Below are 16,763 nucleotides of genomic sequence, written 5' to 3' on the forward strand. Positions count from 1 at the left end.
CCACAGTAGATGTTAGATCTTCTAACAGACCATCTCCATCTCTAGGTTTTTCCCTCTTACGCCCCTAATTCAACACTCCTGTTGACTTGAATGTACATTGGATCAGGCCATTGAGCCTCATTTTGACATAAGTTGCACATTTGGCCCTGCCTGGGGTGCCTCTAACCCTGTATTCCCAGAGAGCTCTATCCAGTCTATTTTTTAAAAAACACTTTTAATTATGCAATTTTTAAAACCCCACCAAACCCTGGATTTAATGAGGCAACAATAAAATGTCTTTAAAAATGTATATGAAGTTCTCCACTTCATGAGAAAAAGGCAGATTCAAATAAATTGCCCATAAAAATCACAGATCTGCAACAGGTGAAATTAAATAGTGCCTTATAAAGGGAAAGCAAGAGAGTAAGTGAGACCTCCCCTCATACAGTTCTGTACCACACATCTAATCTATCCAGGCTCATTTTAAATTACTTCTCTCTAAAAGAATATGTGCTTTTCTTCACTAGGCTACTTTCAAGGGCTGGATGGATATCATGTATGCAGCGGTAGATTCCAGAAAGGTAAAGCACGTTCCCCACAACCTCTCCTCCAAAATTCCACTTCTTATTCTTAAATTGTGCTTATTGTTTTTATTTATTTGCAATAGTGATCATTCGATTGCATTTCCTGCAGTTACAGCATTATTATCCATTAAAGGATGTTGTACAGAACCTAAAAGAGTGAGGTTCACTTTAGGAGAATTACAGCACAGAAGGAGTGCAAGGGGATGTTTATTTCATCTTTGGACACGGGGTGGGGGAACACCTTGGGGAGGAAGGGGATATAGCTGCTAGGTCTGCCATTTCACAGATTCTTTGGTCACATCTTGGCTCCTATTCCAGTCCAATGGCAGGAATATTAGCTGCATAGTTGCCATGTACCCCTGCCCAGGCTTAGAGGTAAATTCTAGCTGCCTGGCACCCATGATGTACCCGCATAGTGCCAGGGTAGAGTAAACACCAATATTTTCTTTTTTTTTCTTCTTCTTCTTAGTTTCAAGTAAAATGGAATTTGGAATTTAAAAAACTTTTTTTTCAGTCAGTGATGGGACCCCAAATGTGCTGTCCTCAGAACCAGAAAATGAAACTGACTATAAAAAGAAACAGAAGAAAATGACTACTCTGATTTCACTGTTTCATGTTGAGTGAAAGACAAAAAGGCAAACAGCATGAATGGGGGGGGGGGGGATATTTAAACTGTTTTTGTTTTCACTGTTTCCTCATCTGAGGTTCTTACTGTTTTTAAACGCAAGATATTAACCTTCACAGTGTGTGTTCCTGCCCTGATTTTATGGTTCCTCTCTGATTTGCAAATCACTGGATATTTTATGGGCTGCACACCCAAAACTCCAGTTGAAGTTGAGGGGAGCTGTGAGTGTGTCACACTTCCAAAAATCAGGGTTTTTGGCTTTACTAATGATTCGAAGGTGGGTAATCAGGTTCATTTAAGAAGTTTGTGTATTACCATCAAAGTGTCCTCCAGTTGCACTGAAGTGGGATTTAGGCCGGTGTTCTCTTCCAGGTCACTGGAAGCTCCTTAAATCAAGAAAGATACTGAGGCTCCATAGTGAAATAAATAACTGAGTCAGAGCTGTGACTAACCCTTCCCGCAAAGTCCTGTCTCAGTAGGCACTGGCTTCAGTGCATAAACAGGGATTGGTTCTCTGATGGCATTTTCTTGGTTGCTCCAGAGCCCTGGTTAGAAATCTGCAAAAGGGAGGGCTCCAGGACCTTAATTATAGAACCTGTGTTGGGAAGGAGATAGCTCAGGATTGGTAAAACTTTTACAGATGCTTTCTCCTCTAGGTAACCAGCTCAAGTCTGGCCCAGATTGGTTGTGATCATAAATTCATCCTATCTGATGGCTATTTGGTGCCCCCTATGTGAAAAGATTTTGGGTGGGACTGGGTCCAGTTCCTGCTTATCACATCATAAAAAACACCATCCAAGCTGGCAGCTCGTTGCAGCCAGAAGTGTAAAGGTCTGAATGTAGGTGGAGACTGAACTCCTGTCTTCATCAGAGCTCCCCTGGGATGTGCTGATGGGGAAGCTTGTACTGGAGCTCTGCAGGTGAGCACATGCTGCCAGTGAGGCGCGTTTCACCAGCACAAAATTAACCAAAAAAAAAAGAAAAGAAAGAAAGGTAGAAAAGTTCCAGAAGAGCCACATGCCACCTTCCTAGTCTAACACAGACCCTTGAACTGAGACAACAGCTCTTTGTACCAATAGTTTATACTGTCTTTGCAATGTCTGTTTCTCTCCCCATCCCCGCATTCAGCAAGAAGAGCAACCCAAGTATGAGGACAACATCTACATGTACATCTACTTTGTAATCTTCATCATCTTTGGCTCCTTTTTCACCCTGAACTTGTTTATTGGTGTCATCATTGATAACTTCAATCAACAAAAGAAAAAGATAGGTCCACTTTTTTTATTGGTTAAAGAGGCAGATCTGGGCTATTTGCCGGACAAACAGATGAATGGATTTTAAGGTCAGGACACTCCTGCGTAATGTCACCATAGAACTTCACTCAGTGATTCCGGTGTTGAGCCTCATCGCTTAGAACTTAGCATCGCAGACTGTTTGTGACTCTTAACCACCCTTATCGACTTGCCCCCAGTGCCTGTTTAAGGAAGGGGGCTGGGCAAACAAGTTGCAATAAAACAAGAACCAACTTAATCTTTTCCCAAACTTTAGTGAGGTTCAGAAAAGTTGTAGATTCCCCTAAACACACCTTGATTTTCATTCATGTCTCTATTTTGTAGTCATGTCTTTATTTCAGACCTTCAATTCCAGCAAAGTACTACACTTAGGAGAGAAAAATCAATGGCACAAATACAGAGTGGAGAATAACTGGCTAGGCAACAGTACTGCAGAAAGGGATGGGGTGGCTTATAGTGGATCGATCGCAAACTGACTATGAGTTGATAGTGTGGTGCTCTGTTCAACACTGGTGAGGCCTGATCTAGAGAACCGTGCCCAGTTTTGGGCACCGCACTTGAAGAAAGATGTGAACTAATTGGAGAGAGTCCAGAGGAGAATGACAAAAATGACGTTATAAAACCTGACCTATGAGGAAAGGTTGAAAGAATTGGGCATGCTTAGTCTAGAGAAAGCTGGCTGGGATCATAATGTTCAAATATGTAAAAAGTTGTTATAGAGAGGACAGTCATCAATTGTTCTCCATATCTACTGAGGATAGAACAAGAAGTAATCAGCTCAGTTTGCAGAGAGATTTAGGCTAGATATGAGGAAAAACTTATTATAGGATAAACACTGGAACAGGACACCTAGGGAGCTTGTGGAATTCCTGTCCTTTGAGATTTTTAAGAACAGGTTAGACAAACACCTGTCAGGGATGGTCTAGATGTAGTTAATCCTGCCTCATTGTGGGGGATAGACAATATGACTTCTTGAGGTCCCTTCCAGCCCTATATTTCTATGAATCTGTGAAATTCCATAAGAGAATGGAAGTGGGGTATGCCATAAGTCTCGGCCATTCTCTGCCTCTTCTTTCACTCCAAGCCTGAAGTGAGGGAGTTGCACCGGTAACGCAGCCACCAAACTGTGTTAGCAGATGGTCTGCGAGCCAGGGTAATTTGCAGAATAACTTCAATAATTTTGGAATCTGGTGCAAATTATTTCTATCTAAATAAGAAAGTTTGCCCCACGGCATGTAGCCTAGTAGCTGAGCCTGTCCTGTGATCCCTTTCCCTTAATGTGCATGGACTGATTATAACCAGCTTTCTTTTTTGCTTCTCCTCTTTTACTTTGGAGGTCAGGATATCTTCATGACAGAAGAACAAAAGAAATACTACAATGCCATGAAAAAACTTGGCTCAAAGAAACCTCAGAAACCTATTCCCCGGCCTCTGGTAAGTGTGTGATTTAACAGGAGCTAGAGGAACAATAACTATGGGGCCAATTTTCAACAGTGCTGAGCCACCTCATACCAGTGCCCATTGCTTTGAAGATTCACTCTAGACTCCACAATGCCTTGTTATACTGCAGGTGTAATAATCCGAGAAAGTCATTGTGTGTCGTACTTGATTTGCCAGCTGGAGCCAGTCCTGAGAGTTTAGCATCTGAGAGGAAGGATGGCTCCGTAGTTATAATGCTAGCCTAAGGTTCAGGAGACCTGAGTTCAATTACTTGTTTTACCACAGCCTTCCAGTGGGACCTTGGGCAGGTCACACTGGTCTCTCAGTGCCTCTGCTCCCCATCTCTAAATGTGGATAATAGCACTGGCCTTCAAGGCTCTCAGCAAAGAGCATGGATATGCTGGTGATAAGATTTGGGCAGCCTGTAGCACTGGTAATTACATTTCATTACAAGTACTTTGTACTGGGCAAACTGGCTGAAACTATAGTAAAGAACAAAATTGTCAGATACATAGATGTATAGATGGTTGGGGAAGAGTCAACATGGTTTTTGTAAAGAGAAATCATGCCTCACCAATCGACTAGAATTCTTTGAGGGGGGTCAACAAGCACGTGGACAAGGGGGATCCAGTGGATATAGTGTATTTTCAGAAAGCCTTCACCAAAGGCTCTTAAGCAAAGTTAAGTTATGAGATAAGAGGAAAGGTCCTCTCATGGATTGGTAACTGCTTAAAATGTAGAAAACAAAGGGTAGGAATAAATGGTCAGTTTTCAGAATGGAAAGAGTAAATAGTGGTATCCCCCAGGAGTCTGTACTGGGCCCAGCCCTATTCAACATATTCATAAATGATCTGGAAAAAGGGGTAAACAGTGAGGTGGTAAAATTTGCGGATGATAAAAAACTACTCAAGATAGTTCAGTCCCAAGCAGACTGCAAAGAGCTACAAAGGAATCTCACAAAACTGGGTGACTGGGCAACAAAATGGCAGATGAAATTCAATGTTGATAAATGCAAAGTAATGCACATTGGAAAACATAATCCCAATGACACATATAAAATGATGGAGTCTAAATTAGCTGTTACTACTCAAGAAAGAGATATTGGAGTCATTGTGGATAGTTCTCTGAAAACATCCACTCAATGCACAACGGCAGTCAAAAAAGCAAACAATGTTGGGAATCATTAAGAAAGGGATAGATAATAAGGCAGAAAATATCATATTGCCTCAATATAAATACATGGTACGCCCACATCTTGAATACTGCGTGCAGATGTGGTCACCTCATCTCAAAAAAGATATACTGGAATTGGAAAAGGTTCAGAAAAGGGCAACAAAAATGATTGGGTATGGAATGGCTGCCATCTGAGGAGAGATTAATAAAACTTGGACTCTTCAGCTTGGAAAAAAGCCGACTAAGGGGGGATCTGATAGAGATCTATAAAATCATGGCTGGTGTGGAGAAAGTAAATAAGGACGTGTTATTTACTCCTTCTCATAACACAAGAACTAGGGGTCACCAAATGAAATTAATAGGCAGCAGGTATAAAACAAAAGGAAGTATTTTTTTTCACACAACGCACATTCAACCTGTGAAACTCCTTGCCAGAGGATGTTGTGAAGGCTAAGACTATAACAGTGTTCAAAATAGAACTAGATAAATTTATGGAGGAGAGGTCCATCAATGGCTATTAGCCAGGATGGGCAGGGATGATGTCCCTAGCCTCTTTTGCCAGAAGTTGGGAATGGGCGACGGGATGGATCACTTGATGATCACCTGTTCCGGTCATTCCCTCTGGGGCACCTGGCATTGGCCACTGTCGGAAGACAGGATACTGAGCTAGATGGACCTTTATTCCGATCCAATATGACTGTTCTTATGCTTTGGGGTGTTAATTGATCACATGTTGGACAGCCACCATTTTCTCTCCAGTCTGAAGACACTGGAATAGTGAGTAGGGCCTCCCAAAAGAGGGATACTAGGCTTGGTAGATCAGGGGCAAATTGTGTCCCTTTATCTAACGGGTAGATTTGTTTGTTAGCAGTCCTTGCTAACCCTTTCCTCTCTGTGTCCCCCCCCCCCCACCCCGCCCCATCCATGGCTCCTCTCCTGTAATGCAGAACAGCATCCAAGGAGCTGTCTTTGACCTTGTCACTCAGCAAGCATTCGATATCATCATCATGATGCTCATCTGCTTCAACATGGTGACCATGATGGTGGAAACAGACACACAGAGTAGCCAGATGTCAGACATCCTCTGGTGGATCAACCTGGTGTTCGTCATCCTCTTCACCTGTGAGTGCGTGCTGAAGATGTTTGCCTTGCGGCACTATTATTTCACCATTGGATGGAACATTTTTGACTTCGTGGTCGTGATTCTGTCCGTCGTGGGTAAGTGGAGTAACTAGTGGAGCAGCTTGTGGGGTGCAGTGTCCTTCCTGACATGCACGTTGGATAAGGCTGTCTTCACTAGAAGTAGGTGTCTGCAGGATGGTGTGAAATGGAATGTGGCCCAGCAATTAAAGAGGCAGGACTCCTGAGTTTTATTTCTAGCTCTGGGAGGAGAACATGATCTAGTAGTTAAAGCAAAAGGTTGAAAGTCAAGACTCTGGTGTTTCCCTGCCGTGCCACTCACTCACTGCGTAAAACTGGGTAAAACACTTTTCCACATCTCACTTTCTCACATCTAAAACAGGAATATAACCTGCCGCGCAGGGGTATTACAAGGCTTAAATAACTGATGCTTATAAACCACTCTGAGACTGGAATGCTCTACTGCCTCTAGACAAAGTGTTGTTCGTTTTTTGTCCTCAATCAATGAGGGATTTACAACTTCTGGATTCCAGTTTGGGTTGGAATTAATAGCTGAAACTGGGCTCCTGGAATTCACTTTTTGTTTTCAGATTTGTGTTTCTTTTATGGCAAATGCATAAATTACTCCAGAGTCACTTGAAAGATGGCATTCACCCTACTGGAAAAGTCCCCATATCTTTGGACTAACCTGGCTCAAAGCATAGAGACTGTCCTTCAGCCCCAAATTGGAGCCAGCTTTGTCTCTGACTCTTGGGTCCAGTTCCATTGATTTCGATGAAAGTTAGGAGCCTAAATACTTTTGAGGCTCCGGGCCTTAGAATGTGGGGCCCACAGGCTAATACAATATGAGCTCTACATAGTTCCTCTTCTCCAGATCTCTTTCACTGAGTGCGATTAATAATTATTGTCCCTTAAGATCCAGGGGATGAACAACCAAGGAAACACAAGTCCAAATGCCTTCATGCCCTTGAACCTTAAAATCCCAAGAAGAGGTGCCAGTTTCAGGTCCTAGCTGCCTAAATTTGGGCACCCAAAAATTGAGGCACACACAGAATGAGAGGTCCCTTGTGGAAGTTTGAGCCAGCTTTTCTATGCTAGCACTGCCAGTGTTCCCTTGCCTGGTTTAAACTGGGTTATAACATCTTCCCCCTGCCCTCTTCTTTAGGAATGTTCCTGGCTGATCTCATTGAGAAGTACTTTGTGTCGCCCACTCTCTTCCGAGTCATCCGACTGGCCCGTATTGGCCGCATCCTGCGTCTGATCAAAGGGGCCAAGGGGATCCGCACCCTGCTTTTTGCCTTAATGATGTCCTTGCCTGCCTTGTTCAACATCGGCCTCTTGCTGTTCCTGGTCATGTTTATCTTCTCCATCTTTGGCATGTCGAACTTCGCCTACGTAAAGCACGAGGCCGGCATAGACGACATGTTCAACTTTGAGACCTTCGGCAACAGCATGATCTGTTTGTTCCAGATCACCACCTCGGCTGGCTGGGATGGCTTGCTGTTGCCTATCCTGAACCGGCCGCCGGACTGCGACCTAGATAAGGAGCACCCCGGGAGCAGCTTCAAGGGAGATTGTGGTAACCCCTCCGTGGGGATCTTTTTCTTCGTCAGCTACATCATCATCTCCTTTCTGATCGTAGTGAACATGTACATCGCCATCATTCTGGAGAACTTCAGTGTAGCCACGGAGGAGAGTGCTGACCCGCTGAGCGAGGACGACTTTGAAACCTTCTATGAGATCTGGGAGAAGTTTGACCCTGATGCCACACAGTTCATTGAGTACTGCAAGCTGGCAGACTTCGCCGATGCTTTGGAGCACCCACTCCGTGTCCCTAAGCCTAACACTATCGAACTCATCGCCATGGACTTGCCTATGGTAAGCGGGGACAGGATCCACTGCCTGGACATCCTGTTTGCCTTCACCAAGCGTGTGCTGGGGGACAGTGGGGAGCTGGACATCCTGAGGCAGCAGATGGAGGAAAGGTTTGTGGCGTCTAACCCTTCCAAAGTGTCTTACGAGCCCATCACGACCACACTCCGGCGCAAGCAGGAAGATGTCTCGGCAGTGGTTATCCAACGGGCTTACAGGGTTCGCTTAGCAAAACGGGGCTTTATTTGCCGGAAGTCTGCCTCTACTAAGCTGGAAAATGGAGGAACAAATCGGGAGAAAAAAGAAGGCACCCCATCCACTGCATCCCTCCCTTCCTATGACAGTGTAACTAAACCTGAAAAGGAGAAACAGCTGCGGGTGGAGGAAGGAAGACGAGAACGAGCAAAAAGACAAAAAGATTTCAAGGAGTCCAAGTGTTGAGACAAACAAAAATACGTTGTACAAATTTTTAAAAATTTGCAAGTGAAAAGATTGTTTACAAACGTCACAAAATATATCAATACAGAACAGCTAAGGAGACACCTGAAGATCTTATACCAAACAGTCTGCTTATTGTGTGACAAAGTTGCATCTAAAAGCAGTGACCTACCACCTGTTTAAAGGACCCTTCTAAATGAACATTTAAAAAGGAAAAAAAGGATTTTCTGTTTGGGCAGGTGGCTACTGCATGTTCCACATCTATCAATGCAACTTGGGACAAACAAGCAAAATAAAAAACACACACACACACTAAAAAACAAAACCCGCTGCTTGGATTAATATATCTCCCAAAGCAGCCAAAAATTGATTATTTTCTCATTTTGTTGATTTATCAAAAGAAAACCTAGAAGTCACAATGTTAAAGGGTTTGTTTGTTCATGCAAAACTAATTTGCATTCCTGCATTTAGTTAAGCAGAAAAAAAAATAATAAAAAAAAAGGCAAAATAAAAACTGAACAAAAAAAGAAACAAAAAACCACCCATTTAGCCCATGCCATTTGATTGTCATAGTTTATTTGGTATTTATTATCTGCATACTACTTTCTACATGGGCTTTACTTGGTTTGGGAGATGGGGTAATCAGGTATCTTCAGCCTGGAAACTTGCTCCGGCTGATTTAAAAAAAAAATTGTGCTTGTTCAATGCATAGAAATGATTTGCATGATGGCATGCTGTGACCAGGAACCATGCATGAAGAATCATTAAACCACAAGACACTCAATACTCTTCCACAACAGTTGGTTAAGCCATAAGTTCGAGGCACTCCACTGACTACCACACACTGTATTTGGAGGTTAACCTTAAATATAATCATGCCCTTCACTAATATTTACCAATTTGTAACAATTTCTTTCATACACCCTCCAGCAGGAAAAAAATGAAACAAGCAGATGAAATCTGTGTGTGTGTGTGTGTGTGTGTGTGTGTATGTTTAACAACCTGTCTTTTCCATACAGCCATCTTTTGCACATTTAAACAAATAATCATACAAGAAAGAAAAACCTAAATATTGCTCTGGATCCCATTTGAGGGGGGAATATATAATATTCAAGAATGGCACTGCAAAACCAAAATCTAGGGCTTAAAAAATACCAGTCAACAAGGTCATTTGTGTCCTGTAATATTAATTATTGTTCAGCCGCCCTTCCTAGTGTAGAGAGAACAGTGCTGTGTATGAAATAGCATATTGTCTCTGCAGGTGCAATTTTGGGAACTTGGATAAATCTATCTTAAATGGGGGACGTGTAACTCACGGAGTTTAATTGTATCCCATGTTCATCAGAGTTGTTGCTTTCTTGGAGTGGCAGCGGGGGCTGAGACCCAGATGGATTTGTGAAACTCTGAAGTCGTCTTTATATTCTTCCATCATTACTACTTTTTGAAGCTTGCACTTTGATGCTTCATGGTTTTCCTTGCTTCTGTAGCCACAAGGTTTTTAAACAAAGTGGAACACATTACAGTTGACAATAAAATAGCAATGTGACATGGGGCACGGTGCTGAAGGCCAGGTGTCTGATGCCTTCACCTTCTTTCTGTTTCATACATTATCATACTGTAGTAACTAAAAGGTCCTGCAGATTTGGGTAGACGCTAGAGCTGCCTCTCAACTAGTCTAATCACTGAGTGGTAAATCATCCTGTGGGAATATCACCAGGAAAGCTCAAACTTTTGTGTTTCTTCGTAAGGATATGAGACCCTTTAATATTCTGTTTCAGTGTCCTCCTCAATCAATAAGTCAGCTGTCAGTCACCAATCTAGGCGATATTTTCTTCAAAGCAGCCTTGGGGTATAGATCTGATGCATCCGATGCAGTGAGCTGTAGCTCCGAAAGCTCATGCTCAGATAAATTGGTTAGTCTGTAAGGTGCCACAAGTCCTCCTGTTCTCTTTGCCAGTGGGAAAAGGTAGCCATGCATGGAAACAAGACCGCTTTCCAGCTGCCGCTTGTGTGCTGGTTCTACTGTTGGTGCCATGTTACGTTTTGAAGGGGGGGATTATGCCATTACTGCATTGAACCTGTAATGCAGAATGAAGAGAAACAGGATGACTGAACGTAGGCCAAAGAAAATGTATCTTTAAAAGGGCAAAAGTAAGACAGCAGAACTTTTTAGATGACAGGAGGCAGTTTGGTTTGTATAATCTCTCAACCCAGATGACAGGTGTCACTTAAAAAAACAAACGCTATTTGGCAGACATCTGTGCCAAGCTGGACGGTATAAATGCATAGTTTAGCCATTATGATGTCAGTGGAGGAGTTCTTCTGTACTGGTGAACACAACAAAGGACCATTTCAACCCTGTTAGATTTACCCCACTTACTACTAGGCTATGGTGTATAATAAAGATGAAAACTACATACATATGTACAGGCTACATTGTAAACAGCACAAAAAAAAGCTGAAAAGTGTGGTTGAACTTTTTAAGAAAATATTATAAATACTGTAATATATCCGTTTATTTTATCGGCATGCCTTTTTGTAAATACAAGAATTAAATAGAACGGCGTCTGGCTTATGCCATTGTCCATGTTTGTTTTTAATTTTTAAAATATTTTCCTTAGATTTTTAGATGTTTGTCAGCCAATGTACATTCCCTACCCGCCCCCCAAAACAACAACCTTACACCCCAAAAAGAAAAGCTTTAGTGCAGATTATCTTTACAATCACAAAAATATTTTTTTGTTATTCCAATGTGCAATAAGTTCTCTGATCATTTCTATGCAAGATTTGGCTAAACTACATGATTGTTCTTTAAGTTGGGCTATCAATCTGTCTGTGATGGATGGTACATTTGCTGCTCATGCTGGTAACTTCACGGAGCTACTGGCGTCATTTTAAGTAAGACTTCCCTGCGATCTCTCTCTGTTTTTAACGGTTAAACTATTTATCAGTCTCTGTTAAATACAAAGGTCATCCTAAACCATCAGTCTTGCTGAAAAATAAAACGAATAATTTCTCCAGCTGTTCAGGGACAGCAGAGTCCATCCTCCTATTCAACTGAAAAATTCATTTTTTTGTTTTATTTTTTAAAAATTTCCTTTTTGTAGCAAATATTCCTCAGCCACAGTTCACAGGGTGCTGAGAGAATTGGTCTGCATCTTTGGGAACCTTCACACAGTGAGGCTGAGGCTGGAAAGGAAGCTTTGGTCTGAAATAAAGCGGTCAGGATAGCTTCATGCACCATATCATTGCATAGAAATGCAGATACAGTGTGTGTGTGTGTTTGTTGGGGGGGGTGTTTGGGGGGGTTTTGTAGTAAGGTCCTTGATGCGGAATTTTTTATTCCCGATTCAGGGTTGTGGGAATAAAACAGTAGGCCGCTGTTGGATTAAAATGCCAGAAGAGTGAGGCTGTAACAAGTGGTCGTCCCTCCCGCCCCCACAGCATATGTAAAATCCTCCATGCTGTTTTGGTTCATTTATTACCCTGTTCTTAAAAGGGGCTGGGGAGGGGGAAAAGAAATACCAGTTCAAGCTGCTTCACTCACTTTTCTGGTCTATTTTCACTTTTAAAAAAAAAACCAAACGAACGCTCATGTGGAAGAATAAGAAAAAAACAAAAAACCATGAGCTGCCATCATAGAGGCCGCACCCAAGCTTTTGCATTATTTAGTTTTCTGCTGCAACAAATATTAAAGCTGTACCAGACCAATGCTGAAGATCAGCGTATTAGAGATTGCATGGTGGCTCATCCTGCTCTAACCCAAACATGATTAAAAATCACATTACTATAATCCAAAAGAAAAATGAAATAAACAAGGTAAGAGTGTCTTAGTGTCCATTTATTTGACTGGTTTCCACCTCCTCGCCCCCATTCTTGCTGGGTTCTTTTTTTTTTTTTTAAAATATATAAAAGTGGCATGAGTAAGACCTAACTTGTGTTGCAGGGGAAGCTCGTGGAAATGTTTTTGTTCTTGTTTTTAGTGTTCACCGTGAGAGATTTGTGGCCTTTAGTGGCTCTTTGCTGGTATCTAGCAGACAGGTCGGTCTTAGTGCCAATCCGCAGCCCCTTGGGATTTTCATCAGAGTTTAGTGCTGTGATTGGGCACAGTGACTGCAGCATGTTGACAGCAGCTGAGCAGGTTGGTGGCCTTTGTGAGGTCAAGTGGTGGCTGTTCGTTAATATCTTAGTGAATGCATCACGAAAAACACCATCAAAACTGGCCCCCGTTCACTGGTAGGCTCAACACAAGCCACAGATTGGAGGCTATGCAGCCTGCAGTCCCCTCTTGCTCCTGGGTGTAGGGAACGCTTGCTCCGCTGCTCGCACGTGCTCGATCTGCTCTGTCGATGTGCAAGGAACTTAAGTCTGCAGCACTCTCCCTCCAATCCATTCACTTTTAAAGACATACGCCAAAATTGTACAGACTACGTGAAATCCGCCAGCATACCTGACATCCTCAACACACCCAGCAAGGCTCGTGCAGTGTGGCTGCAGGAGCAGCAGAAGGGCGAGAACCCAGATGCCCCTGTCACTTGAGAAACTCCAGTAAGGGTAAGCCATAGGGGGCCTTTGAGGCAGCTGACCATTGCTGAATCCATTCAGTGGTGCGCAGTAGGACTCATATGCTGTCGCCTCTTTGTTCACTTCCCTTTGTACACTTTTTTCTTTCCAATTAAAGGGTGAGAGAGTGCATTAGCTTCATGTGCTAGTTATGTCTCTCTGGAGGCCAGGGTCAAAGTGGTTGCAAGTCAAAATGGTTGCAAGACAAATCAGGTGTTGGTTTAAAATAGGTCTCCCTAGAAGAGGTTCCCCCCACCCAAATGGCAAAGAACAATAACCAACCCAACCCCTGTACCCAGAATGCTAATTCCCTAACATTGGTCAGTATCTGGTCACGAAAGCCTGATCCTGGACTAGCTGCGGGTACTGCAAGCCAGGATTGTGGGGCACTGCCTGAACTTGGTGGGAAGCTTGCCCAAGATATGGCTGTGGTGTACTGCACCGGGATTTGACAGTCACTTTAAAAAAAGAATGCTAAACAAATGACCAAAAAAGTTAAAGGAGGAGAAAAATTTGCCCTTTGCAAGTTTGTTGCATGTTGTGATTTTATAGAGAGGTGCGTGTGTGTATGTGTGTGTGCGTATGGAGGGTGTATTCTGCATAGATGAGGTGAGGAGTGGTGTCCAGTGGCTAGAGCAGGAGACTGGGAAACAGGACTCCTGGGTTCTATTTTCAGCTCTACCGCTGACATGTTGTGTGACCTTGGACAAATCACTTAACCTCTCTGTGCCTCAGTTGTACCCATCTGTCAAATGGGTGTATAATTACCTACCTCACAGGGGTGTTGTGAGGCTCAATTAGTTAACATTTGTAAAGTGCTTTGAGATTCACAGCTGCAAGTGCTATTTAGATGTGCACAGTAGAATCATGGACTAAGGGGGAAATGAGATGGTACCATAAATGCTGCTAAATGAGTCATTTGTAAATTGCACTGCTCCAGTGAACCCAGCTTCTCAACAACAATCAGGGCAAAGATTTTCTTCCTTTTACTTTGCTTATGTGACTTGTTCTGGATAATGTGTTGATTTCCCCCCTCCCCCCCATGCTGTATTAGCCTTCCCCTTTCACCCTCCCTAGATTTTGTTCACTGTTCTGTTTTACATGAAGAAAGGAGGAGGAAATAATTGGTGTTTGGGGGATAGGGGTGGTGAAAGAATGTAAAAACACAGTGGGCTGGAAGTCTGAGAGTCTGACTTTTGATTTCCTTTGTACTGTACATCTTTTTACTTTGGAATTTGCAATAAAAAGGTATGTCCATCTTGTTTTAACCTCTTCTCTTGCATGACCTGTCACCCTTCAGGGGCTGGCATGGCTCTGCATAACCAACACCCCAGAGAAACTTGGAGTTTACATTGTGCTCACTGCTGCAGATTAGGGGAAAAGCTGGATGTCCCTTAAAATGGGTTGCAGGAGGAAGTGCTTATAGGCCCATGCCAAAGAGGGTGTGCTCTGCCCCTAAGCTGCCAAAATGTCCCATTCCCCCCCCCCACGCTTGCATTGACGTCAAACCCCGCCAGAGGCTCTGAGCGCTTTGCAGGATCAGGTTCCAACTGGCTTCATGTACTTTATTTGAACACACAGGCACTGTGGGCCACGAGATAGATCTGGCAGTCGGCTGCGGCTGTGATAGACTCCATGCCTGGCTCTCCTGCTGGACTGCTGTGGGACCTTGGCTCTGTCACTGCCCCCGGCTGTGCCTCTGTTTCCCCTTCTTTGAGCGGGCTTAATGAGCCTGACTTCCTGTGTCATGAAGCACCATGGGCACAATCCTGGCAGCCATGAAAGTCAATGGGTCAGGGTTAGTTTGGGGTTTTAAAAATAAATAATCTTTGCTTCAAACCTGCACTGAGCTACCCCACTCCCCGTTGTGAAGAAAAGCCTCTGTGGTTACACCCCTAAGAACAGCAGCCCCCCTGCCTCCTGCACAGGGCCACACCGGGGCCGTTCTGCTCCACAGGCCGGGTGAAACCCCTGTGTTTTACTCAGTCTGGTGCAGTAGAGGGGGATTAGGTGGTGAATGGCAACTGGTGCCTTTGGCAGTCACCCCCTCTCCCTCCACACGCACCCAGCGTTGCAAGTGGCGGGTCAGAGGGAGGGTGCATGAGGAGGGATAGGCTTGTGGCTGGAAGGTTTCTTGCTCTGACAATTCCAAGTTGGCTCCACTGCCCCCCACCTTCGCAGCACGCATGTTGGTCACGTGGCCGAAAAGGATTTAGGTGCCTCAGCCCTCCGAGGGGGGCCAACAGAGGACTTGCACTGCTGCTGGGACTGTTCACTGTCCGCGAGCGCTTCCTTTTTTGTGCACTTACACCCACACGCCCGCTTGGCCGCCCTGTCCCCACGGCCGTGGTTTTACGATTGGTTCTGGGTGATTTCTGGTCAGTAACACGAGGTAAGAGCTGGTTATGATTTTTTTTTTTTTTAAATGTTCTTAAGGACACAATTCCTGCTACGACTTGCAGGGTGAGGAGGGTTGGTTTTTTTTTTTTTTAACTTTCAGCTCCAGTCGTTTCCCAGGTGCCGGGGATGGTTATTACACCCATGTTGTTGCAACACGCTGTGCCGCTTTCCTGTCAATCCAAGGCGGGGGGAGAGCGGCAGGGACAGGGCTGGCGGCAGCCCCCTTGCACGGGCTTGGTAGGGCATGGCTGCACGGGGGGTGGTTTAGTGCCTAAGGCACAATGAGGGGCAGTCTAATTCAGCCCACACAGCAGAGGCGGGCGGGCCGCAGGCAGGGTCGGCTCTAGGTTTTTGCTGCCCCGAGGTGAGGTGGGGCTGGGGCTCGCGGGTGGCGCTCGTGTGTATGTGGGGGGGGGAAGCCCCGGTGGCACTGGGAGAAGGGGACATCACACACACACCCGGCCGCGCAGAGAAGCCTCCATGGAAAGGGTGGCACAAGGCCGCGCAGCAGCCGGTGTGCACAGGAGGTGGGGCAGCCCTGGCTCCCCGGCAGGACTCGCCCTCTCCTCCCCAGGTAGCATCTGGGCCCTGGCCGCTCAGCAGCCTGTGGGGGGCTTCCCCTTCCCGCTGCGGCCGGGGGCGTGGTGCCCTCGCCCCGTCTCAGTGGTGCAGCTCCGAGAGCGCAACTGCCCTGAACAGAAAGGACGGCCGGAAAGCCCCCCCTGGAAATGTGCGGCCCCAAGCACGTGCCTGCTTAGCTGGTGCTGAGAGCTGGTCCTGGCTGCAGACACACCCCCGAGGGGAGAAAACTAGAACTAAGAAGCAGCAAAGAACAGTAAGGGGGAAAGAGCCACTGGGACCTAATTCAAAACCAGCTTGTACGGGCTATGGACACTGCACGCAGCCGCCAAACAGCCAGAAACCCAGCCAGCTGAGATGGGCAAAGCCAGAAGCAAGAGTCACTTTGTCCTAGCCTCTAGCAAGGGAATAAAGCAAGTCCTGCTAGCTCAGGCAGCAAACCTACGGCTCTCGCTATATGCAGGGATGGAATTAATGTTAATGCTAAATGGCCACGGTGCTGAACTCAAAAGTCCATAGCTAGAAAAACAAAAGCTGATTGAAATCTCCCTCCCCCCCACAAAAAAAACCACCTGCAATCTTCCCACTCTGTTTTTTCCTGCTTTGTCACGGGTGAGGCCAGGGCCTGAGGCACATGGAGAGCTGACGTGTGCGCTGAGGCTGGAGGGTCCTAAGGGA

General features: G+C 44.9%; 1 protein-coding gene across 5 annotated transcripts in view; it reads left to right on the forward strand.

The window, feature by feature from the left end:
- The window catches only part of SCN8A (sodium voltage-gated channel alpha subunit 8), a 117,235-nt gene extending 102,878 nt beyond the window's left edge, over positions 1-14,357 (forward strand). For all 5 annotated transcript variants that reach the window (XM_073319060.2, XM_073319058.2, XM_073319056.2 and 2 more), the window contains 5 exons: positions 507-560; positions 2,317-2,454; positions 3,810-3,914; positions 6,041-6,311; positions 7,399-14,357. In XM_073319060.2, coding sequence (XP_073175161.1) covers positions 507-560; positions 2,317-2,454; positions 3,810-3,914; positions 6,041-6,311; positions 7,399-8,546 — 1,716 coding nt within the window. In that variant the 3' untranslated portion in view covers positions 8,547-14,357. The remainder of the gene's footprint in view (positions 1-506; positions 561-2,316; positions 2,455-3,809; positions 3,915-6,040; positions 6,312-7,398) is intronic.
- Positions 14,358-16,763: the final 2,406 nt, after the last annotated feature.

This window comes from Lepidochelys kempii, chromosome 20, assembly GCF_965140285.1.
Source record: "Lepidochelys kempii isolate rLepKem1 chromosome 20, rLepKem1.hap1, whole genome shotgun sequence".
Lineage (NCBI taxonomy): Eukaryota > Metazoa > Chordata > Testudines > Cheloniidae > Lepidochelys > Lepidochelys kempii.